General features: G+C 49.4%; 2 protein-coding genes across 2 annotated transcripts in view; both read left to right on the top strand.

The window, feature by feature from the left end:
* Nucleotides 1–13341, top strand: part of ZC3HAV1 (zinc finger CCCH-type, antiviral 1) — a 48364-nt gene extending 35023 nt beyond the window's left edge. Inside the window, exons 7-13 of the mRNA XM_006887217.1 lie at nt 1405–1576; nt 2012–2132; nt 4073–4163; nt 7337–7415; nt 8991–9121; nt 9794–9927; nt 13058–13341. Of these exons, the coding sequence (XP_006887279.1) occupies nt 1405–1576; nt 2012–2132; nt 4073–4163; nt 7337–7415; nt 8991–9121; nt 9794–9927; nt 13058–13341 (1012 nt within the window). The remainder of the gene's footprint in view (nt 1–1404; nt 1577–2011; nt 2133–4072; nt 4164–7336; nt 7416–8990; nt 9122–9793; nt 9928–13057) is intronic.
* A 6806-nt stretch (nt 13342–20147) lies between these two features.
* The window catches only part of ZC3HAV1L (zinc finger CCCH-type, antiviral 1-like), a 12300-nt gene continuing 7521 nt past the window's right edge, over nt 20148–24926 (top strand). The window contains exons 1-2 of the mRNA XM_006887216.1: nt 20148–20500; nt 21889–22024. Coding sequence (XP_006887278.1) covers nt 20148–20500; nt 21889–22024 — 489 coding nt within the window. The remainder of the gene's footprint in view (nt 20501–21888; nt 22025–24926) is intronic.

The following is a 24926-nucleotide window of genomic DNA, read 5'->3' as shown; positions in this document are numbered from 1 at the left end:
TTCATCCTTATGATTCCTGCTTCCATCAGTCCTAGTATACTACCCCTTCCTGCCTTCTGTACTTATCCATGGGTAAGTGCTGCCCTTTTAGAATTTTGTGTGCTTAATTATAATAAGGGGTGAGTGTGTACTGGGTGCTGTTGATCATCTTTTAGGCCTGTACTTCAGGCAGAAGGTGAGCTGGGCAAGTGAGTTTTGTTCTAGGTTCAAAAGATAAACTGGGGGCTATAGTTTCAGGAATCCCATCAGTCTGCCGCATGTAGTTAAAACTCCGCCCTCTGCTCTGGGGGTGGGGGGAATGGATAGTCTCCTACCGTGCAGGCTACTGGCTCTGAACTTGCTGGGCAGTCAGCTGTGAGTCAGTTCTGACCCCACAGACACAGTAAGAGCAACGGCCATCGGATGAGTAAGCTTGTTGGTGCTTTCACTTTTCTCCCGAGTTTTCCGTCCACGTATCTCAGGACCTTGTGCTGTGATTCCTTGTAGAGGGGTCAGAAGTAGTGTGCTCTGTTTCTTCAAACTGCAATTCACATGCTTTTGGACCCCAGGACCCCATCACCTTAAATGTACTGGGGACCCCAAAGAGCGTTTGTTTATGTGGATTATAGTGGTCAGCATATACTGCATTAACATTTAAAACCTAGGAGAAAAAAAACCCCAAAACCAAAAACAAACAAACCCAGGAGAAAAATGAAATAGTTATTGATTCATTTAAATAACAAAACAGAAATAAATCTGTTACCAGTTTTAACAAATCATATGTATACTTAAAAAAATAGATGGGAAAAAAGACATTATTTTCTATTTTTATCTCTAATCCTTGACTTTTTGGAAAATAATTGGATTCTTATAACTGTGTGTACATCCCATTTATTGTCAAACCTGGGAAATTCCACCTCACACTCATGAGAGAATGAAAAGTAGGAAGGGAAAATAATGTCTTCAGAATATGAAGAAGATTTTGACCTTGTAAAGACTTGGAAAGGATCTCATTACTCCTTTGATATAAGGAATGTGTGAAGCTCTGGCTTAGTCCTTAAATTTAAACACTGACTGGCTGTGGGTTGCATATGTAGCAGATACATTGTAACTTTCTAACATCAAGCTATCTCTATGGAGACTCCTAGACCACAGTTTATCCTTTGGATCCTCTTTGAGGAAACAGTACTTTTTTTTTTTTTTAAAACAGTACATTTTAGGACACTGTTAGATTTGTATCTGGTTGCTTGGCTCACTACATTCCAGTTTTCCTTTTTTTTGTAAAGTATCTGGAACTGTGGTGAAGATATCCACCAGCTCTGAGTAAAAACTTTAATTCCGTGATCTTGCTAGGGCAGACCAGCGTACAGGAAACTGAGGGCAATGTGGGGGGCATTTTTTTAACCAATGATTTTTCTATCTCAGTGTTTTTATAAGGAACTACGTCATCAGTTTCCATCAGATGGTTTGTGATGGCAGCCCTCTGCGACGGCTCTCCACCCCTTCATGCACTACTGAGGTTTCCTCTGGCTTTCTCACAAAATGGATTTGGTATTGGAGAGATGAATTTGGCAATTGGATTCCGTATGGAGAAGAAGTAAGTCCCCACCCTCCTTGAGAGAGGAGAGGATTTACATTAATCCACTCAAAAGAGAAAACTCAGAAAAAAAAGAACTGGATACTTATTCCAAAAGCAAAGCTCAGAAGTGACAGGACTGATGAGGGATAAAAGTGAGGTACCCATGCCCAATGTAGATGTCCAGCACAGATGCTAAGCGGGAACACGCTGTGTGGGTTCTCAGAAGCAGGGAGAGTCAGTTTGTACATTGGGGCCATGTTTCTAGAAGACCCCTCACCAAGTACCAGTGTTTGTGTGTAGACACCCCTCTGCTAGGCTCTGTCAGGGAATTAGGAGATGAGATTTCCCTATCCGGAGCCCATGCTGGAATGGAAGATCTCAAGGACAAAATGAGAGGTGTCTTACGAGGCTGCTCTGATGTCATTATTCCTCGACCCCTTCCTTTTCCATTAGAAGGATCCTCAGCCTGTCTCGAACGTCAACTCCACGTACATTGAGTCCATGTTTCGCTCCTTACCGCACGGGATTGTGCAGTTCAAGGTGGGCTCGGAGGACTGTGAGCTGAGCTTCCAAGGTGGGTGCTTATGTTTGGTGATGGTGAGGGATCTGATCCAGCGGGGGACGCAGGTGGGGGAGGAGAAGGGGCCTCTGCACTCAGGTCAGGCGGTCTGTCGCCTCCCTCATGCCCTCTGGGGAGACGCACAATCCAGCAGAGGCTGGGTGCCAGCAGCCCCCCGTGCGCTCAGCTCTGTGACTCACATGCCCAGCCTCAAGCTCCCCATCTGTAAGTCACCAAGTGATGGCCATCATGATGTCCCTTCCCTCGGTCCCCTCCTGACAGCCTGCCCACAGGACGTGGCAGTGTCTCTCCATCTCTGCCTCTGGGGCGCACAGGAGCTCTTGACTGCACGTCCTCCACGATGCATGTGTTTGTTCTTCTGACAGCGCTTGGTACGTTCAGTCCCACAGCCTGGCCATTCAAAGGCCAGCACGAGGCCGTTCTTCTTTGCACTGCATGCTCATTGTTCAACAACAACAACAAAAATCATACCTGTTGTTTCTGAGTCCACGCCAACTCAGAGTGAGCCCGCAGGACAGATTTGAACCCATGCCCTGAGCTGCGGCGTTAGTACTGGATATTCCACGGATGGCCAGAACAACAGACAGATGGATCTTGGAAAAGGTGCAGCCGGAGTGCTTCTAGGATGCTGAAGCTCATCTTACATCGTTTGGGCATGTGGTCAGGAAGGGCCGTCAAGCTGAGAAGGATGGAGGGTCAGAGAAAGAGAGGAAGCCCTTCAGCAAGATGGACTGACGCAGTGCCAGCTCTGGTGGCCTAGTGGCAAGAAGCTGCACTGCAATCCAGAGGGGCGCGGTTTGAATCCACCAGGTGCTCTGCTGGAAAAAGAGGGGCAATCTCCTCCTGTGCCCGTCACATCCGAGGCAACGGTACAGAACGAAAAAGAAAAATAAAAAAGAATTTAAAAAAAATGCCTGTAACTGGCTTGACCCTGAGAGAGGTCATATGGCCGGTGAGGGACAGGGCAGGGTTCAGATCTGTTTTTCTGTTGTAGGGTCAGTGTGTAGTTGACTTTAATAGCACTTAACAACAGCAGTAATCTTCAAGTTGTCGGGCTGCCACATCTTTTCTCATGGAGCAGCTGGTTCAAACCCTTGCCTAGCAGCTCAGTGTGTTGAGCCCTGTGCCATTAGGCTCCTGGCCTGGGGCCACAGAGTGCACACCTGGAGCCTGGAGCTGCACAGGTGATGTGGGAGGAGCTCAGGTGGGACTCACGTGACCTGGCTGCCAGCCCGCCCTCACTGCCCTCTGCCTGGCTTTGGTGGGAAGATGAGGTGAACCCCTGAGGGGCCCTGGAGCACCTGGACTTCGAAGCCTTCGAACTGGGCCCCTCTCCTTCTTTTCTTTTTTATTGCTTTCCGTTCAGAAGCATTTTTCTCTCCACTCATTGTGTGCCATCCCATCGTACACATGAGCTATGTTCTTCAAAGCCCAGAACCACCCTGGTTGCTGTTGGGGTGATGTCCACTCACGGCAGCTCTGTATGCATCCTGGGGTCTTCACAGCGGTCACCTTATGGCAGCAGGTGGCCAGGCTTTTCTTCTGTGGCACTGCTGAGTGGGTTGTTAGGGGCTGTCGATTCGAGTACGACTCACAGCAAATCGGTGAACAGCAGATCTGAACCCTGCACTACCTCACCGTCCTTGATAGACTAGCGGCTGTCGCTCCAGTCCACTGCTGGTTAATCTTTTTTCAACAAATGCTGCGTTTCTCTCCAGCTGCATCTGGGAATTCTGATCTCCCCACACCCTGGCCAGCATTTGTTGTTTGGGTTTTTCTCTCTTTTGCTGACCCCCCGCCTTTCTAAGCAAATGGCCCCTCCCCTCCTAAAAACATGCCCAAAGTATGTATGTGAGACGAAGTTTCATCATCCAAGTGCAAACCAAAGGGAAGTCATTTTGTAGCTCTGATTCTTTTTTTTTTCCTGTCTAAAGCGATGATTCAGACAAACACAGTTTCCAGCACTCAGAGGGACGTGGTCAGACGGCCCAAGTTCATGCCTGTCCGTGATATACGTGGCTCAGAGTAAGTGTCCCATTGTTCCGCATGCCTGCTCTGTCCTCATGCCTCTGGACTCTTCCTGGAATATTCTGGAACACTCCTGCTGGCCTGATGTTGCCACTTCTTTTGCATGAAGGATGAGTCAAGAGAGTGGGGGGTGGTAAGTGATATGAGAGGTTGAGCGAGGCCGCGGCCTGGACTTTGGGGAAGAGAGAATCGACGGAAGGGATGTTTGGTGAAGCTTTGTTGTGGGTGCGTTGAGCTTGTCTTCTTTGTGTGTTTGTGGAACTGTCAGTAAAGTCGAACATGTTCATCAAAGCATTTGGAGGTAGGTTTCTTTTTCCCTGCAGAAGAGTAATTGGTGTGTAAATCAAGGTGTTCTAATTACACTTTCTTTTTTTTTTTTTCTTTGCAGTTCGATACTTCTTTATTCTGGTAATGGCGCTTTTCACTTTCTTGCTTTTAAGAAATCACATTGTTTCACATTCTCTCCAGCTGTGTTTGGGAATTCTGATCTCCTGACAGCCTGGCCAGCATTTGTTGTTTGCAGCATTGGTGTGGCTGTGGGGTTGGGGCGTGTGGGTGGGGTTTGAGGGTGAGATGTTACCTCACTGTTCAGATCTTCCTCTCTGGAGTCTGTAAGCAGTTGGCCTTGTGACTTGAACGTGGCGTCTTTGTGACAGAGTACACTAGTGGCTCTGAGAGAGAGATGGGCAGACCCCCAGGCGGTATGGGGAGTCCAGTGGGCGGTCAGCTGTGCCCCAGCTCCAGGGTTGAGTTTTTGTGTTAGTAGCTGTAGGTCCTGCCACTTCTTCATGGGAAGCAGTTTGACACTTCTTCAGAAATCTGGGGGGAAAAATGCTATTCGATCAGCAGTCCCATTGCTAATGTACATAATAATGAATGCACACACACCTAGGATGAGTCTGGGACAGAGTAATGATGAGTCACATGAGCTGGTTACAAAATAACCATTGTATATGCATGTTATAGGACCACTCCTGTCAAAAGCTAAAGAAAGGTTGACACATATATAGAAGATTAATAGGTATATTAATTATTACTATTAATGTATTAATGAATACAGATAGAGATTTAATAGGGATGAACAGAGATGTTGTTGTTGTTATGTGCCATTGAGTCAACTCCAGCTCATAGCGATCCTATGAACAACAGCTCTGGACCCTGCTTTCTTTCCCCCACCTTTTTAAAAAATTCATTTTAATGAAAGTTTACAGAGACTTAAGCTTTCCAATCATTCATTGTTGCACTTTTCTCCCTGCCCACCCCTTCCCCCAATTCACTCTTTTCCTTGAAAAGTAAAACTCTTACTGTTATACAATCCCTCCCCCTCTTTTTAAAATTTTTTATTTTAATTCTGATTTTAACAAAAGTTTACAGAAAAGTTAGATTTTCATTTATTCTTTGGTGCACATTTTCCTTCCTTCCCTCCAAGAAGTTAAATTTTTTAAAAAATATTCATTCATTGTTGTACAAACCCCTGCTCTGTCTGGAGCCAATTTCATTGTTCCTGATACACATACCCCCATTACCCCAGACACTGAGTCAGTGCATCCCATCCAGGGTCTTCATCTCTTGCGCTGTCCCTCCACCCTTCCAAGCATGATGTTCCTCTTCAAGGACTGGGCCCTCCTTGCAACATACCCAAAGTATGTCAGACTAGCCTCCAGGAAGCAGCCTGGTTTCACCCTCTCTAGGACAAACCTGTTTATTCTCCTGGCAGTCCATGATATATTCAATGCTCTTCTCCGGCACCACAGCTCAAAGGCATCAATCCTTCTTCTGTCAACCTTAGTCATTGTCCAGCTCTCTGATGCACAGCAAGTAACTGTGAAGACCATGGCCTGGATCAGGCACAGGGGGAGTAAAAATTAGTAAATAAGTAAGTTGGGTGAAGGGAGAGACAGCACACAGTAAGAAGCTGATAGGACGAATGGTAGTTAACGTTCCAAAATGAAAAGTCTGTCAACAATTATATTAAAAGTCAATGTAAACTTTTGCCCAAATAAAAACCCTACATGTTTCATGAAAAGAGATCTTGAGGAGACACAGGGATCTGGGAATGGGAGCTGCTCTCGGGGACCATGGAAAGTAGGGGGGGCATGCTCAGTTAGAATCAGAGCCACGGAGCCACTGATTCAGCCACCGATCCAGCTCACTTGGTTCAAATCCTTTCCCATTCCTATTGGCCACTGCTGGGTCAGCCAACCCCCTCTCGGTGGATGCGTGCACTGTCCATTCTGAGTCCCACTTCACCGCTGTCTGCAGATCAAGAGCAGAAGCAGTAATCTAGAGGGTTTTCAGAAGTAGAACGCCAGACCTTTATTCCTTGTCTTAATCTGAAAGTGTCACTGAGACCTGTGCAGTGTATTGTGACAAGCTGGCCTCTCCGGGTGGTGGGGCTTTGGACACGTGGTCCCCTGGGCAGCTCTGCATGGATTAAACAGGGTGTTCTGTGGATAGTCCTTCAGGTTGTTGTAGTTCACTTGGGAGGAGACTGCCCATTCTTCTTCCACAGAGCAGTTGTTGTTGTTGTGTGCTGTCGAGTCGAAATACACCCGGAGCTGACCCTCCAGTGCGTTTTCAGAGGCAGTAAATCACACGGGAGGAAACTGCCCATCATTTACCTGCAGAGCAGCTGGCTTTGGACCGTGGAACTTTGTTACTGCAGCGCAGCTTCTTACCATGAGGCCAGTATTGTCACATCCCAGGTGGTTATCAGGTCTGTGTTGTTTTTTTGTGTATAGCAAATATGCTTTATTTAAAAGGCACACTTTCAAGGGAGCTCTGGTGGCCTAGTGGCAAGACGCTGCACTATAATCCCAGAGGTACACGGTTCAAATCCACCAGAAGCTCTGCTGAAAAAGGAGAGGCAATCTCCTCCTGTACCAGTCAGAGCTGATTTGACGGTACACACACACACACACACACACACACACACACACACACACAGAGAGAGAGAGAGAAAAATTAAAATGCACGCTTTGGTGAAGGTGGGCTGAGGTTCTCGGCCTGTTCTTTAAGCCCAGTTACTGAGGAAAACATCGAGTGTAGTCAGATCAACTACAGAAACACAAACAGGTTGAGCTTCTCACAGAACCCCAAAGTGAGGACAGAAAGTCCGCTGCGTGCACAGCACAGGAGTCGAGTGAATCTTTGTTCTTTCTTCTTTACAGACGCCAGCTGGCGTCCAGCTCTCCCACCTCAAATGTCGTGCCTCAGTGGGACCACTGCCAGCCCCTGCGTGGGTACAAGGTAAGGCTTTTACGCACTTTGATGGGTGAATTCTTTGATTGGCATGTCAGTGCTTCAAATCCACCAGCCGTTCAGTGGAAGCCAGGTGGGCAGTGTCCTCTCGTCAAGCTCTCCAGCCTCAGAAGCCTACTGGAGGGTCACACTGAGAGTCAGACTCGGCCTCAGTGGGTTTGTGATTGGATTTTAGGGAGTCATGGCAGCCCTGTCCTTAGACAGCTGGCTGCTAATCTCATGGTCAGTGGGTCAAACCCACCATCGGCTTCTAAGTTAGGATGGCGGCTGTGGGAACCCTTTGGAGCCATTCCACTCTGCCCCCAGTGTCACCGTGAGTCAGAATTGACTCCAGGGCAGCGGATACAGGAGTCACACAAACGGTGCTCCATCCATGTGAGTGCATCCTGTCCTCCAGCCCCCCCATTCCCATCATGCTTCACCAGGCAGCTCAGGGGTTCCAGTGCCTCTGACCTGGCTCTGGGTCAGGAGTGTTATTAGGCCAGGAACTTGCTCTCAGTCACACCCGCAGGTCAGCCACAGCCAAGATGTGCTGCTCGCCTGACCACAGCCCAGACAGATGGACGTCAGTGTACATCTCATCTCATGGAGTTGGCTTGGGGTGTGGGGGCCCCTGAACTGGCTAACAACCTGCCTCCCCTGCTCCACCCACCTCCGCTGGCAGTGAGGCCCTGAACCACCTCATGCTACATGCTCAGAAAACCAATATTTTTCTTTTCTTTTCTTTTTATCAGTAATTGATTATTATTATTATTATTATTATTATTATTATATTTCCTATAATTATATTTTATTAATTTTCATAAACATTTACAGAGATTTTGGGTTTCCATTCATTCATTGTTGCACCATTCTCTCTACCCTCCTCCCAGTTTGTTCTTGTCCAAATGCCACAGTGCTTGTCAAAGCCAGTTCTGATTGATCTTCTTTGTCAGTGTGTCCTTTGCCATTCGCTATCACTCCTCCCTGAGAGAGACTTCACCCTGAGTCATAAGGAAAAGGGGATGGCGTATTCTCTTAGCTACTTCCTGCTGAAAAGGGACGCTGTGGGTTTCAGGGTGAAGATCTTCTCTCACTACTCTAAAGGGCCCCTTTGGCAGTAGGAAACACATAGACTATTATGGAGATTGATTTTGGAATTTAGATGCACTCTTATTGATTGTGCTTGGCTGTATATGTTCATATCCTTGATGTATCATGGGGGTGTTGCAACCTAGAAGACACAAATTTGACTAACAAGTTATAAGTACATGAGTCAAAAATTATGGAAAAGTAAAAGATTCTTTCATTGTTTTACAAACCCTCCCCCAGGTCCCCTCCACCATGTAGCCCTCGCTCTCGTCTCCTGTGATGACAGAAACACCCAGTTATATATCTCTTTTAAACAGTTTTATTTTTTTTTAATGTGTGTACCATCAAATCGGACTGATACAGGAGGAGATTGTCCCTCCTTCTTCAGCAAAGCATCTGGTGGATTTGAACCATACACCTCAGGGATTACAATGCAGCTTTTTGCCACTAGGCCACCAGAGCTTGCCAAACCCAACTTTTTTCATTTTTCAGTTGTCAATACTCAGTGACCAGCTTCCAGAATATGCTAAGATAAGTGATAGTTTTAAAGCGTCCATGAAAAATTACAAGATTATAATGATCAAGAAGATCGAGAATGCGGAGCTCTTGGCTGCTTTTGAAAGGTTAGTGTTTGCTGAGCCAGCCGGTGCCCTTACGGAGTCAGGAGGAATTACCTGTCGCTTCACATTTATAGCCGAGGTTTACAAGGAGCTCTGGAGGCATGGTGTGTTAGAGCGCGCCCTGCTGGCCAAAAGGCCGGGGGTTCGAAGCCATCAGTTGCTCCAGGACAGAATGCCGCATAGTCTCCTCCTGTAAATGTTTCCGGCCTCGGAAGCCCAATGGAGGGTCACCGGGAGGCAGTACTGACTCGGCAGCAGTGGGCCGTGGTGGGGGGTGGGGGGTGGGGGGTAGTACAGTAGTGAGAGCATTTGGCTGTTTGCTGTAAGGTCAGTGGTTCGAGACCATCAGCTCCTGCTCCAGCGGAAGATGTCCTTGTGAGCTTCAGTAAACATCACAGCTGTGGAAACCCCGTGAGGCGGTTCCGCTCTGACCTGCAGGGCTGCTGGGGGTCGGCATCTGCCCCACATGAGTTTGGCTTGATGTTGACAGTACTTTCACTACTGCCCGTGATCTCAGTGAATTTTCTCATTGTGTAAAAGGAAGCTTCTCTCTTTTGGCCTTATAATTCTGTAAGTTATTAATCTGGACTATTGTACCAAACAAATTTTTAAAGCTTGCATTATTGTTAATATAAGAGATGGTTTTGGTCTTAAGTCTCTTCTTTCTTGTATTAGGAAAAAATTGAGTATGGAGAATCCCAATGAAAAACTTCTGTTTCAAGCGACACACCACCGCAACGTGGCACAGATATGTGAGAATAACTTTGACTGGACCCTCCAAGGAACTCATGAAACCAAATATGGAAAAGGTTTGTGTTGGACTCGAGAAGTCTGATTAGGAGCCCTGACTCGGGCACCACGCGCATTTCTGCTGTAAGATGCTGGCGCTGTTTGTGTTAGGCAGCAGTTGGCTTAGCGATCTCTAGAGAAGCAGAATCACCAGTGGAGAGAGTGACTGACCTGAGGAGCAGTCTCATGCCATTGTGGGGGCTCTGGCAAGCCACACTTTCTGGTCAGGTGACAGAAGGAGTGAGGCAAGAGCCTGTCCATCCTCTCAAGGTAGCACATGCCCCTGGGAAGCTTCCTTTTTGCCTTTCAGCTTTCACCTGACTGGTTGAATTCATGACATTATGAAAAGTAACTACACTGTGTGAGGTTACATTACAATTTTGGTGGTATAGTTACAAGCCAAAAGGTTGATAGTTCACTGTCAACTTTCATTATAGTTCTGTCAACTTTAATTAAAATGAATTCTTTTAAATAAAGATTGATAGTCCAGACCTGCTTAGAGGACTCTTAGAGGAGAGGTCTGGGGCTCTGCTTCCATAAAGGGTTACATGGTCTAAAACTATGGATCTACTTTTCTCTGCACCCTCAAAAAAGAACAAGGGCCAAGTGGAATGGCCATTTCTGACCTCTGCTGACTTCACAAAGGGGAACTGTCCTCGCCACCAGCATCCACAGAACAAACCAATTCCTGTGAGATCAGTCTTGCTCCCCACACTCCCAGGCCTCTTTCTACTAATCCCAACACCGATTTTAAAAGTCCTCACACTCCCAGATCTTTTCCTGCTAATCCCAGCACCAATCTGAATGGGCCTGAAATCCGTTGTCCTAGCTCACCGCTGACTGTGACTTATAGCGATCCTGTGCACAGCAGATCTATCTCCTGCCTTTTCCTACACTGTCCTCACCATGTCTGACACGATTGAGCCCATTGCTTCCACCACCGTGTCAGTCCCTCTTGCTGTGAGTCTTGCTGGCCACTCTTCCAAGCATGAAGTCCTTCTTTCAAGGACTCTCTTTAAGACTTCAAGGTCTCACTGACTAACATGGCAAAGAGCATGTCCTTGCCTCCAGGGTGTACTCGGGTTTCTATTTCTCCAGGACAGACATGCTTGTTCTCTTGGCTTTCCATAGAATATTCAGTCATCTTTCCTAACACCACGACTCTTCTATCTTGACGCTTCTTCTGTCGTCCTTAGTCATTGTCCAGATTTCCTATGCCATAGCAGGCAATTGAAAAGACCATGGCTTGAATCAAGTGTCCCTTCATCTTCAAACTGACATCATTGCTCTTCAGTATTCTGGAGAGGTCCCTGACAGCAGACTTTGCCAGTGTGATCCGTTTCTTGATTTCTAGGCTCTTAGAAGTTGGTGGTTCAAATCCACCAGCGTCTCTACAAGAGGACGGGGGTGTTCTCTTTCCATAAAGTTTCACAGAATGAGAAACCTGGTAGAGGAAAGTGAGCCGGATCCGGCTCAACAGCGGTGTGATTTGGGAGGTTATTTTTAGGGGGTCTGAGATTGCGGAAAAGTATTCCCTTATAGATTATGTGATGGCTGTTGCTTCTTGACTTCACACTAATCTCAACTTAGGAAGGTTTTATAGTCACATGTAGAGTGTATCTGAAGGTAGATTCCAGACAGGTGGGGGAACTGGTGCAGTGAGTGTCCTGGAAGGTGATATAAAGGAGCCTGTCAGTAAGTGTTAGGCTGTTAATCGGGAGGTTAGTGGTTTGAATCACTAGTGACCTCATGGTGGTGGTGGGGGAACGCTGATGATCCGAACCAGCACAGCCTAGAAAACCCTGTGGGGTAGCTCCACGCTGTCATGGGGGTCACTCAGCATCAGAGACCAACTTGCTGGCACCCAGCAAAAAGGAAATGCTGACTTAGGTTTAGTCGTTGTTCTTTGCTATCAGGTCGACTAGGACCCATAGCGACTCCATGTACATACAACACCTCTGATCCCTACCCTATTCTGAACCAACCTTACTCTCTCTGATACACCAGCCCTCATTATCCCAGTTACTGTGTCAATCTAGCTCATCAGAATTTTCCTCTCCTGCGCTGTCCCTCGGCCTTTCCAAGCATGATATCGTTTTCCAAAGACTCATCCCTCCTGGCTGCATGCTCAAAGTATGTGAGATGGATTCTCAAAATCCCTGCCTCCAAGAAGCAGCTTGCTTTCACCCTCTCCAAGACAGACCTGTTAGGTCTCTTGGCAGTTCACAGTATGTTCAATGCTCTTCTCCAGCACAACTCAAACGCATCAGTTCTTCTGTCATCCTTGGTCATTGTCCAGCTCTTTGATGCACAGCAAGTAATTGTGAAGACCGTGGCCAGGATCAGGGGCACCTTAGTCTCTAGACTGACTGACATCATTGCTCTTCAGTATTCTGGAGAGGTCCCTGACAGCAGACTTCCCCAGTGTAATTTATCTTTTGGTTTCCTGACTTCTGGTGCCAAGAGTGTTGATTGTGGAACAGAGTAAGTTAAAATTGTTACCAGTTTTAATCTCCTTTCTGTTAATCTCCTCTCTCTAATCTGTTGTGATCCTGCTAATTGGCCCAGTGGCGCGAATCTTTGTTTTCTTGATGTTGAGCTTCAATCCATATTGCAAACTATAGTCAATGACCCTCTGCAGCAAATGCATCAGGTCCTCCTCAGTTTCAGCCAATAAGGTTGTTGGCATGTGTATAACACAGGTTGTTGATGAGTCTTCCTCCAATCCTGATGCCATATTCCTCCTCATAAAGTCCAGCCTCTTGAATGATCTGTCCTGCATAGAGATTGAAAATGTATGGAGACAGGACCCATTCCTGGCGCTCTCCTTTTTTTGATTTTGAGCCATGCAGTGTTTCCATGCTCTGACCCCCATCAAATGATCGGGTGTTCTGGTGGCCGAGCGGTAGGAAGCTGTGGGGCAGTCACAAAGGCACGCAGTCTGAGTCCACCAGCTGCTTGTGGGAGAAGAATGGACAGTGTCCTGTGCAGTTTACTGTCTCTGAAAACCCATTGGAGGGTCAGCTATGGGTTGGTTCCTACTCAAAGGTCCTCAATAACGACAGCTGCTTATGTAGAAATATTCTTGGAAACTAAGCAGGTTCTTTTATAATAATTCTTGACTTTTTGCTTTTCTCTGGTTATTTCCAGGAAATTACTTCACTAAGGATGCTATCACTTCCCACAAAAGTTGCTTGTGTGATGACAAAAGCGTGGTCATGTTTGTTTCCCGAGTGCTGGTGGGCAATTACACCGAAGGAAACGTGATGTTCGAGAGACCCCCTTCTAGATACTTGGGCGTGAACCTTCTGTACGACAGCTGTGTGGATTCCAGTTTGAATCCTTCCGTTTTCGTCATCTTTAAGAAAGATCAGATCTACCCTAAGTATGTGATTGAGTATACCGAGATGGGCAAGGCCTGTGTCATTAGTTAGATGTGGTAACCACGGCATCATCGGTTCAAATCCTCCCGGCAACATTTACAGTCATAAATCTCTCCGCCTGCCTGTATGTCTTTGAGGGGTGGCTCCCCAAACTTGACTGGATATTTCAATCACCTGGTATATTCGTCTCCTACGTCTGCTACATGATAGGACCACAAGCTGGGGGGCTGTGTACATCGCCCTCTCTCAGCTTTTGGTGGCTCCAGCGGTCCCCTGACTCGGAGCTCCTGCGTCACATGACTTCTTTTCTCCCTGATGCTGTGTTTCTGCTCTGTGAGGACAACAGTCATGTGCGATTGGAGCCCAACCTGCATCCGTGTGGACCACTTCAGCATCTTTAAACAACCTGGTTTCCAAAGAGAGTGGAGTTAGGACGTCAGCGTTTCTTTTGGGAGACACAGTGCGTCCTGTAGTATCTGATAGTCTCTTAGTCTCGCCCCACAGGCAGCAGCAGTGTTTTTTCCAAAGATTCCAGGTGATTCGCATGCATCGCAAAGCTCAGGACCTCGGGTGGACTTAGTCAAGGCTGACCCGCCTATTTCCTGGACAGGAGTCCGTGGGCAGGGTGGGTAGGCAGGGCGAGCATGGACTTGCTGTCTCCTTGCTGACCTGTAGTTAACAGCTTCAGGCGCCTTTCAGTGTTGGGTACAGGTCAGTAAGGAAACCGTAATCCCGTGTTTACCCAGTGTGTCAGATTTTCTGTTCTGTCCCCCAGTTAGCCACATCTGACCACTCCTCCGTGTCCCCTTACTGTTATGTAAATCTGCCCTCGCTTTGAAAGGATTCACCACCATGAACTCTCCACCACAGTCTCCTGGCTCATGTCCACTCGATAGACTTGCTGTCTTTTCCTGCTCTAAGAGCTGGTTTCCCCTGTCCAGCTGCAGATGCCATAACGACCCCACAGGAAACGCTGCTTGTTTGAAACCCGGGACCCCTTGTTACCACAGCAGCCTTTTGCTTCGTGTCCTACGTGGTGAAGTTAAATGGAATGAAAATTAACTGTAGAAATTTTAAGAGATTCTTAAAATGCCTGTCGAGAGGACATAGACATTGCAGCCTTGAAAGGGAGGTTGTAGAGTCCCTGTGAATAGATATTCTGTAATATCCCATCTGCAAGGCTGGGAGAAAATTGCTTAGGTATAGGCTAGATTTAAAAAGAAAAGATAATTTAAATGTGATTACGGCCACACGGCAGAGCAGTGCTGTGCCAAACCTTTGATGACTCGAACTGTGCACACACTTATTTCTCACGAAGTTTATTTGGGGCACAGACTCCACCCAGGCTGACTCTTCCATACGCAGAGCCGCACGTGGTGTGGAAAGACGTGACTGGCTGGAGTTCATTGCCCATCTGTGCTCTTTCTGTGTTACAGAGCCGAGATGCCTCCCTTCTGTTTGATACGGTTGCAGAGAGCAGAGCTTTCGGGGTGAGGCTCTCAGGAGGTGTCTGTATTATGGGGTGGGGTGGGATGGGGTGGGGTGGGATTTGCCACATTGCCTTGATCTCTCTTCTCAGCTGGAGACCAAGCTCCAGTAGCCAGACTCATACTAGCCTGACTCATAAATCTAGAAGCTAGTGTAGTCGTTCGATGAGGCTCCCGGGGGCCGTGGGAGTAGGGCCCTCCCTTTGCAGGACTGACCCTGACAAGGCCACATTTGTTTTCCTGGTGAGCCCAGAATAGAAGAACACAGCTCCCCGCAGCCCGGCGGGGGCTCCTTCCCTACGTATAACCGAGCATGGAATCAAGCTGCCCAGGGCCTGGACCAGCCTTTCCTTCTGTAGAATGAGTAGTTTTCCCCTTGCCCTTTTCCACATTCTGCTCCAGTTGTCCCAGTTTCCTGCTTCTAATTTCCCTAGTTTCCTTCAGCAGATAGACGTGTCAAAAGCTATTAACTTGCAAGACAGTTGATTCAAGTTCTAAGACAAAGACGACCTCCTAGCTCCTTGGTTTCGAAGGTCCCACTGCGTGGTGTGTGCTGGGGGCTGCAGGCGTGGCACCTGCCCAGGCGCCCCTGGCTCTAAGGCTCCAGCCAGCGCTTCCTTTTGGCCATCACAGTGCCCATGCACAGCTGGAGTGAGAGAACTATCACCATAACCCACTGCTCTGGGTGCACGTGCCGAAAGGACTTCTGCCCCAGCATCCGTGGAGCTTTTTGAACAATGTGGTTGATTTCTGGGAGGTGTGTCTCATCCACTTTTTTTTTTTTTAAATGAAAGTCCCTCTTGGAGTTTTCCTTTTCTGACCTTGACCTTCAGATTATAATCCCATAACCAAGCCTGTTGGCATCTGGTCACTTGTGGCTCGCAGGGACCCTGTAGGACAGAGTAGAACTCCATGGTGTATCCAACACTGTCATGTCTACGGAAGCAGACCACACTTGGTCACAGTGGCTGGAGAGTTCGAAGCGCACAGACCTTCCAGTTAGCAGCCAAGGGCTTAGGTGCATGCGCCACCAGGGGCACGCATTCCTCATATTGTCGCAGTGTCTCACATCCTACTCCGTCTAATGCCTCTCACATGGCTCTGGTTGGATAGTTAGAAGGCAACTGGTAGCACAAACCATTAAGTACTTGTCTGCTCACCAAATGGTTGTAGGTTCAAATCCATCCACAGCTTCTCTGAAGACAGGCCTGGACACCTGCTTCTGGAGATGGCTGTCTTCTGAGGACATTCTGCCCTGATGCACTGAAGGCCTTGGTGAGTTGGAAGCTGACTCTTGAGTCCAATGTTGGCTTTCACTAAATATAGAACAGGTCGCTCCGATTCGTTCCGCCCAGAGCGGCCCTCTGCCTGCTCCCCTGAGCCCAGCTCAGGCTACTCCAGTGTCCTGTAACAAAGGAAGTGGAATCCCATCTTCTTAAGCAGAATCCCCAGGCCCCTGATCCCCACTCTCCTTGATCAGTCCAGCAGCCCCCATGTCCAGCTTACCTTGGGCGGGTCCTTTTATCCTGATCTAAGTTGTCCTTCACTTAGCAGAAAGAATGGTCATTTAAACAAATCTTACCTTATAACCTTTTAAAATGTTGAAGGCAATGCTGAGAGCGTTGCAGCGCTGGCCTGCCCTGTCGCCCCCTCCCCTTTCTCCTTGTTCCTTCTCTTACCTCCTCCAGGCCCTGGCCTTTGCTGGCTCAGTGATTTGCAGCTCGCACTCCTGCCTCTTCTTTGTACCCACGTTTTGCAGCATTCCCTCTTTTATCCTGAAATACAGTTTATAAATGGTCGACGCTGCTGCCTGTGTTCATAGGATTAAACTGAAAATGAGCTGAGGTCACGGTGGAAGAGGCAGCTGAGGCTCAAAAAGTACTTACTTTGAGTAAAAAAATGGAGAAGGCAGGCAGGTATCAGCTCTTTGTGTTCAACTGAGAAAAAATCCAAAAAAAGGTAGGGATACGGGTGGACATGAGACTAGTGAGATAATAGTTTATTTGCAGATAAGAATACTGATTTTTGTATGATAGAAGTACGGGACAACCTTAGTGGAAATACAGAATATAATATGCAAGGATACTTGCAGACTATCGAAGCACAGTGCTATTCTCTGAGACGAGCTGTAGGGCGTACAGGGTCGTACCTGAGGCATTCAGAACTCGAAGGGGTGCAGTGTCCCTTACTGTGCGGGGCAGCCCTGCGTACGGGGCGCTGCTCTTTAGACTCTGTCATATGCAGTTCCAGCACCTGCACCCCAATCACGGCAACCCCAAATCCCAGTGGCCCTATCAGCCCTTTTGAGAAAACCGTTACTTTGAAACATCCCATGGGCCGACCGAAGACCAGTCGGCTGACACACTTGAACAGTAGCAGACAAAGGGATTGAATATCCACGTGGGAACTGCACAAAGCACGATGCATGGATGGGAGGGAACGATCAATTGAGCGCCTAAGGTCTGTTACAATGGAGAAGGAACTTACCGTGACAATGATAAAATGTCTTAAGACCACACTGCTGTAATTAGCTGTTTCCCCAGTAGTAATGAGTAGGCCTGCATTTCAGCATCACTAAGTAGAGCAAGAGGTTGAGAAATCCGAGATAATAGGTGACTTCAGAATAAAAACCAGCGTTGGGCTGTAGGCTAACACCTAGACTGTTACCTTCCCTGGTAAGTGAAAGGGTCAAGTTCCCAAAGTGATGGGGCCAGCAGAGCATGCCATTTTACAGACTGAATGAGTTAGCCTCTCTCGGACAAGCGGAGGGTCTGACTTAGAGGTCCTGGCGCACTTTGGAAAGTTGCACGGTGCAGTACAGCCCTTCCTGGTGTGGCACAACCCTGCCACACCCACATCCACGCAGTGCCAGGAACTGTGAGCTAGCCACACGCCCAGCAGTTTGAGGCCCCCTTTTATGCGTGTCACTCCCATGCAGCCTCTGCTGGGTTAGGTGGTCGGGCCCTTCCTTGTCTCCCAGGCCATGGGTTTTGGGTTTATAGTTAATATTTTTATTGTAGGCTGTGGGTTTTGTAAATGCTCTGCACTTCACCTTGCTCGTGCGCACCATTAACCTGACTGACCTGCAATTGCCTGCTTTCGCCTTAGGATGTACGGGCTGGGGGGAATGGGGGGGTGCAGAGCTAAATCTGTTTCACCATGTTATACCCAAGATTGGGTGGCCAAATTGTGTTGTCTAAACGAAACTCGGCTTCCAGTATTTCAATGCTTGGTTTCCCCTTGCTGCCCTTCAAGCCTAATGTGAGACAATGTAATAAAAAAAAAAAAAATGCACAGTGGCTTTGCAATGCTGTCTTTATTTTCTCAGCGATAGGTGTCCCCAAGAAGAGAACCAAGCACAGACACCCATTTGTGGGGAGACAGCTGGTGTTTTGTCTCCTCTTTTCCATGCCAGTGGGACACTGGTGGTACTGTGGTTTAAGTTCCTGGCTGCTAACTGAAGGTCAGCTGTTCGGCTGCTGTTCTACGGGGAAATGACATGGCATGCCACCTGGGGAAGGGACAGCAGCGATGGGAGCCCAGTGGGACAGTTCTCTGACCTCTAGGGGCTCTGTGACTCAGCATAAGTTTGGTTTTTCGGTTTTCACAGGATGGGTTCCTGACCTGAGGCCAGTGGCCGGCGGCAGCAGACTGCTGGGCAGGGGTGGGCAGTGGTCTCAGGGCTGCTGTGACAAATGCCGTAAGTAGCTCCTTGAACAGATGTTTCTTTCACCAGTATCCTTGAGGTCCGCTATAGTAGTTGCTATGTTATGTTAGCCAGACTTGGCAGTGGGAACTGCCTCATCTGAAAGCTGGACTGTGACTAAGGAAGGCAGAAGACTCACCAATGCCTTTGTCAGGGCGTTGGAAAGAGTACCGAACACCCATGGATGTGAAAGGAACCAGCAGAGGAGTCTTCAGGGCAGAGGGAGCCCTCCTTTGAGTCAAGGATGACGAGACTTGTTCTCATTTACTGTGGGTGTATTTTCAGAAGGAACCAGTTCTTGGAGAGAGGCAGCATGCTGGGAACAGTACAGGCTCAGTGGAGGAGGAAGACCCTCTTTGAGATGGACCGCACAGTGACCGCCGCAGCTGTGGGCTTGAACCCACCAGCTATCATGACGGAGCAGGATAGGACAGAGTGCAGAACTGTTGGTAGGGTCACTAGCAACAACTACAAGGTTGGACTGTGTGGTGATGGAAGCCCAGCTGTCTTCAGGGGCCCTTGAGCCAAAACCGACTCACAGCTGACCTCTGCCGGGTATTCAGAGGCTGTACATTTCTTGGGCTGTGGTTGCTTGTCTGTCTCCTTTGAAGCAGCTGGTGGATTGGAACAATCTGCCCTTGATTTAGCAGGACAATTCCTTACCAACTAGATTACCAGTTAACTAACTCAAGGTGGGTGTGGTACCATAATGCACAGAGTCAGCAGAGTCCAAGCAGTCACCAGGATCCTGACTCCTGTGGATGTGTGGCGGTGGCTCTTAGGATATCCCTAGGAACGGAAACTAGATAGATGGAAATGAAGTATTTCACGCTTGGGAAAGCAGGTCAGCGGAGGAGGAGACCCTCAGTGAGATGGACTGACAATGAGCTTAGGGAGAGCAGAGGGTGTGAGGACGACTCCGGATCTGGAAGAGATCTGGGCGCCTAACAAGCCGCGCCGTCAGCCCTAAGGCTCATGTTCAAGTCTACCAGCTGCTGAGAGATGGGCAAATTCCCGTGCGTTTTACTGCCTCTGCAAACCTGCTCCTCGATGGTACATTAACAACCATCACCTAACAAGCCAGTTGAGTCATTTCCTTTGGCTAAATCTCTGTATACATACAAGCTTCTAGAACCCTAACCCTAACAGGGGATGCCCCGCTTGCAGAGGGCCGGCCCTGCGTGGACGTGGGGAGGCCCTGCTGGCGGTGGGGAGCGCTACGCTGTGTGGGGAGGCCCTACTTGGGGTGGTGGGCGGCCCTGCTCGGTGGGGGCGGTGCTGCTCGGTGGGGTGGTCCTGCTTGCGGTGGGGGGTGGTCTTGCTTTGTGGGGGGTGGTCCTGCTTAGTGGGGGCGGCCCTGCGCGGTGGAGGCGGCTCTGCGCGGTTGGGGGCGGCCCTAAGCGGTGGGGGCGGCCCTAAGCGGTGGGGGGCGGTCCTGCTCGGTGGGGGGCGGCCTGCGCGGTTGGGGGCGGCCCTAAGCGGTGGGGGGCTGGTCCTGCTCAGTGGGGGGCGGTCCTGCTCGGTTGGGGGCGGCCCTGCGCGGTTAGGGGCGGCCGTAAGCGGTGAGGCTCGGCTGTGACCGCGGGCCGTGCGCCCCTGCTAGCAGGCGGGCCCGGGGCGCTGCGCGAGGAGGAGCGTGCGCGCTGGCGCGGGGCGGCGGCGGCATGGCGGAGCCCACGCTGTGTGCCTTCCTCACCAAGGTGCTGTGCGCGCACGGCGGCAGCATGCTCCTGCAGGATCTGCGCGCGCACGTGGAGCTGGCGGAGGCGCGGCTGCGCGCGGTGCTGCGGGAGGCCGGGCCCGCGCGCTTCCTGCTGCAGGACGCCGCGGAGCCCGAGAGCCTGGCGTTGGCCGGAGCCGCCGCAGCCCCGGGCGGCGACGACGTGGCCTGCAGGGTGGTGGCCGTGTCCTCCGCGCGCCTCTGTGCGCGCTACCAGCGTGCCGAGTGCCGCGCCTGCGACCAGCTGCACCTCTGCCGCCGCCACATGCTGGGCAAGTGCCCGCACCGGGACTGCTGGTGAGCGTGGACCAGGCCTGCGGAGGCCGGCGGGGGATGGGGACGTGGCCGTCTGCAGAGGGGTGCGGGGGATGGGCCTCTCGGAGGGGCGGCGGGGGCGGGGCGGGAGCTCGGGCTCCTGGGAGAGGTCAGTGAGCGCTTGGCCATTTGGAGAGGGGGAGGTGCGAGGTGAGGGTTTGCCGTGGGAACTCCTTAGAGAAGAGGCTGTAGGGGATGGGGCGCGCTGGGAACCTTGCCCTCCACCCTGCAGGTCTGGGAGGCCGCTCTCCACCCTGCAGGTCTGGGAGGCCGCTCGTGTGCACCAGACATGCGGCGGAAGGAGGGGCATGGCCTCCCCCTTTGGAATTTGCACGGCCACTCCCAGTTTTGGGGCCCCCACAGTGCGGGTTAATCAGGCTTCTAGAGACAGTGAGGTTGGCACTGGGTTTAGGGCTCTTGTACATCGGGTCCGGGTCGCTGTGAATCGTGAGCGCACATAACAACAACATCATCCCTTTACTCCTAGGGGCAGGTTGGAACCCAAGGTGGAGCCATGGATGGGCTGTGCCACCCGGCAGTACCAAGCCGGCCTGTGGCCGCCTATTGAACCAATCTGACCCAGAGGCTAGGGGCGTGGGGGATGGAGGAGGTGAAGGGAGGCTGGTGGCTTCTAGAGCTGAGCTGGGGTGCCCAGACTCCACATTCCAGGCCCCACACCCCTTCATTACATAATTTAGTAGAGAATGGGAGAGCTGTTGAAGCGAAAGAGGCCCAGTGCCCCCTATTCAGCGTCCTCTTGGGGTCAGTGTGGTGGGCGGGGTGGAGGGGCTGGGTACCCTTGACTTTGACCCCCATGTAAACGTTGCCCTACCGTAGCTGACCTTCCACTGGGATTTGGAAGAGACTGCTCTTCTTTGTCCTGGAGCCTCTGGTGGATTTGAACCTCCAGAAACGGGAGACCTTTGTGTTAGCACAGCCCCCCACAGACTATACCTTCAGAGCTCCCTCATTTATTAAATGAAGTGCTGCTCCAGGGCAGCTTGGTGGTGCTGGATTTTGGGGATCCCTGTGGCCAGGGTAGAGCTGCCCCATAGGGTTTCAGGACTGGGGCCTTTTACAGGGAGATTGCCAGCCCTTTCTTCTGAAGTACCTTCTAGTGGGCTCAAGCCTTTCCACTAGTTGTTGTTAGGTGCTGTCCAGTCTACTAAGATTCTTAACGACCCAGTGGACAACAGGTCTGAACCACCCCTGCCCTGTTCTTGCCTCCTTCGGTGAGAGTACCTTCAGGTCCACTAGCGATCAGGTGTGTAATTGTATGACTACACGGTTCAGGTCCACTAGCGGTCAAGCTTGTAAGTGTGTCTGCCTCCCAGACGTGGGCTTCTGATGTGAACCTTGGCTTGTCCCAGGTCTACCTGTACCTTATCCCATGACATCCACACACCTGGCAACATCCAAGTCCTGAAAAACCACGGGCTTTTTGGCCTCAACGAGGCCCAGCTTCGGATCCTGCTTCTGCAGAACGACCCCAGCCTTCTCCCCGAGGTGAGTGTCCAGGCTCTGCCTCAGGTGAAGTGAGAGAGAACGTTGAGGGACAGTCCAGGTATACGCTCAGTGCTGATCTTTGGGGAGCCTTGTTGAAGTTTGACAGAGCGGCAGTGAGCACCTGTGGGCTGCAGCAGTAGTAATGGTGGTTCTTTGCTGCTTTTTTCCTAAGCTTTTCACATGTCAGACAAAACGAGTTGCAGGCAGATTGATCTTGTGAGTTAGGGTAGAACTGCCCGCCTTGTGTTTTCAAGAACTGACTTTTTAGCCTTTGATTACCAGACCTTTTTCCCAAGGTTCCTGTGAACAGACTTGAATTGCCAACCTTTTACTTAGTACTTGAGTGCATTTTATACCCTCCTCATAATTAATTACCTATGAGTTGGTCTTCTTCCCATTTTACAGATACGAGGACCAAGGCTTTTACCAGGTGTATACAGTTATTTTTACCCATTTTCTCTTTTGGGGTTTTTAAAATTTAGATACTGTTTTGAACAACACAATTTTATTTCATATACTTAAAACTCACTTGTTGCCCTCAAATTGGAACCGACTCAGGACCCTCCAGTGGGATTTTAATGGCTGTAAGTCATGCAGCAGGAGGTTGCCCATCTTTCTCCCGAGGAGCAGCCGGTGGATTAGAACCTCATGTCTTTGGGTTGGCAGTGCAGCTCCTTAACCCCTATCCAATAAGGACCCTTAGAGCTTTCTGAACTTAGAAGATAACCTGTCTCATTAGCAGCAATGGTAAAATTGTACATATATGGCAAGATTTTTTTTTCAAAGCAGTAGGAATTCCACGTGCAGATGTGAAGCTGTTGGTGGTGGTGGTCAGTCGACTAGCACACGTGGAAACCCTGTGAACAGCACACCGGGACACCTTCCTGTGCTGTCGGCGTGCTCTCTGCATTGTTGATTGTTGTCGTCACAGTGGCTCTCCATCGTATCAAGGGTCTTCCTGCCTTTCGCTGACCCTCTGCCTTTCCCAGGATGTCTTTTTCCAAGGATTGGGACCCGCCTGACAACATGCCCAAAGTATGTGAGAGAGAGTTTCGTCATTCTTACCTCTGAGGTGCACCCTGATTGCACTTCTTCCAAAACAGACTTGTTTATTTTTGGCAGTTCATAGTGTATTTAGTACTCTTCACAAGCACCATGATCGATGGAGAAATGATTGCAGTTCTCAAGGGTTTTGACTTGGAGCCCCAGTCAACACCAGTGGGAACAGCAGTCAAGAAATCAAAAGATGTGTTGCATTGGGAAAACCTGATGTCAAGGACCTCTCGAATGTGCTAGAGTTAAGGATGTCACTTTAAAGACCAAGGTGCCCCTGGTTCAAGCTGTTGTTGTGCGCCATTGAGTCAGAATCTACTCATACCTGACCCGCTGAGTGAGTTTCCAGAGGCAGTCAATTGCGTGGGGGCAAATGGTCCATTCTCCCATGGAGCAGCTGGTGGATTTGAACTACGCATGCCTTTGGAAGTGTGGCACCGTTCTTTACCACTACGCCACCAGAGCTTCCACAGGTCCAAGCCTTAGCTTTTTCTTAATCAAAGTGGGTCAGTGAATAAAGGAAGACGAAGAAGGATTGGCGATTCTGAATAGTGATGCTGGCAAATATTGTGAAGGGAGATGACTGGTTAAAAGTTACCCCTTTTAAAGTCATGCACCGTGATTCTGTCCTAAAAACCTGATGCCGTGGAGTCAGTTCTGCCTCACAGCTGCCTGTGAGTTGTGTCCTCAGGGTTTTCAGGGGCTGTGACTTTTAGAAGCACATCAGCAGGACTTTCTCCTGACTGTCATGCTTGGCAGAGCAGAAGGCATCTCCCTTGTTCAGACAGGTGTTAACAAAGCTCTTTAACCCCGCCAAGTACTCAGAGGTCCCACCCTCGACCAGCAAGCCTCCTGGTAAAGGTGCGTGGCTTCTGGAATTGTTCAGCGCTGTTGCTCTGTCCTGTGGCCTGTCCTGTGCTCTGCCAGTCTGCAGGTTTCTGACCTCTTCTGGGCTGAGGAGGTTCTCAGCACAGAGACTCTGGATCCAAAAGTCCTGCTGTGTACCTGGCTCTTGCTGGTAGTGAGGTCCTCCTTTTAGAACCTGGGATTGGCTTTTGTTGTTGTTTTTTTTAAAGCCATAATTTTCTTTTTCATAAGTAAAAATAACGAATGGCAGCTTGTCTCTAAAAAAGACATTAAAGAATAGTATGGTAATTATGCTGCCTGTCTCATGGATAGTAGCCTTAAAAAACTTTACTGTTGTTTGGCTCTCCAAGAATGTTTATTAAGGAAATGTCAGGATAATGTCTCAAACTAAAACAAGGATATAAAATGATCAACAACAGGTGAGCTTTGGTGGCCTAGTGGCAAGAAGCTGCATTGCAATCCCAGAGGTGTGTGGTTCAAATTCACCAGATACTCTGCCGGAGAAGGAGGGATAATTTCCTCCTGTACCATTCAAATCCGATTTGACAGTATACAATGTTTTTTTTTAAACAGCAACAGCAACAACAACAAAAATTCCATAGAGCATCATGAAGAAGTAAAGGGACAAACTGGAAAGTTCATACCTTGTGAAGGAGTTCTCTTTCAAAGCCAAGGAAGCCCAGATCTGCTGCTGTAACTGTGCTTTTGTGAATGTGTTATTAATACTACTCTTGTCAGTCTAGTTCCATAGTTGTTGTTGTTATGTGCCTTTGAGACACTTGCGACCCTATGTAAAACAGCCCTAAATTCTGTTCTGTCCTGTGCCAATCTCATTGTCTTCGACACTCTCATCCCGATTACCCCAGTCACCAAATCAATCCATCTCCTAGAGGGCCTTCCCCTCCTGCGCCTGCCCTCCACCCTCCCAAACATGATGTCCCTCTCCAAGGACTGGTCTCTCCCTACAACATGACCAAAGTAT

The sequence above is a fragment of the Elephantulus edwardii genome, unplaced genomic scaffold (assembly GCF_000299155.1).
Source record: "Elephantulus edwardii isolate Elephantulus edwardi_28Jun2011 unplaced genomic scaffold, EleEdw1.0 scaffold00055, whole genome shotgun sequence".
Taxonomy (NCBI): Eukaryota; Metazoa; Chordata; class Mammalia; order Macroscelidea; family Macroscelididae; genus Elephantulus; species Elephantulus edwardii.
This window is presented reverse-complemented; position numbering and strand designations above follow the sequence as displayed.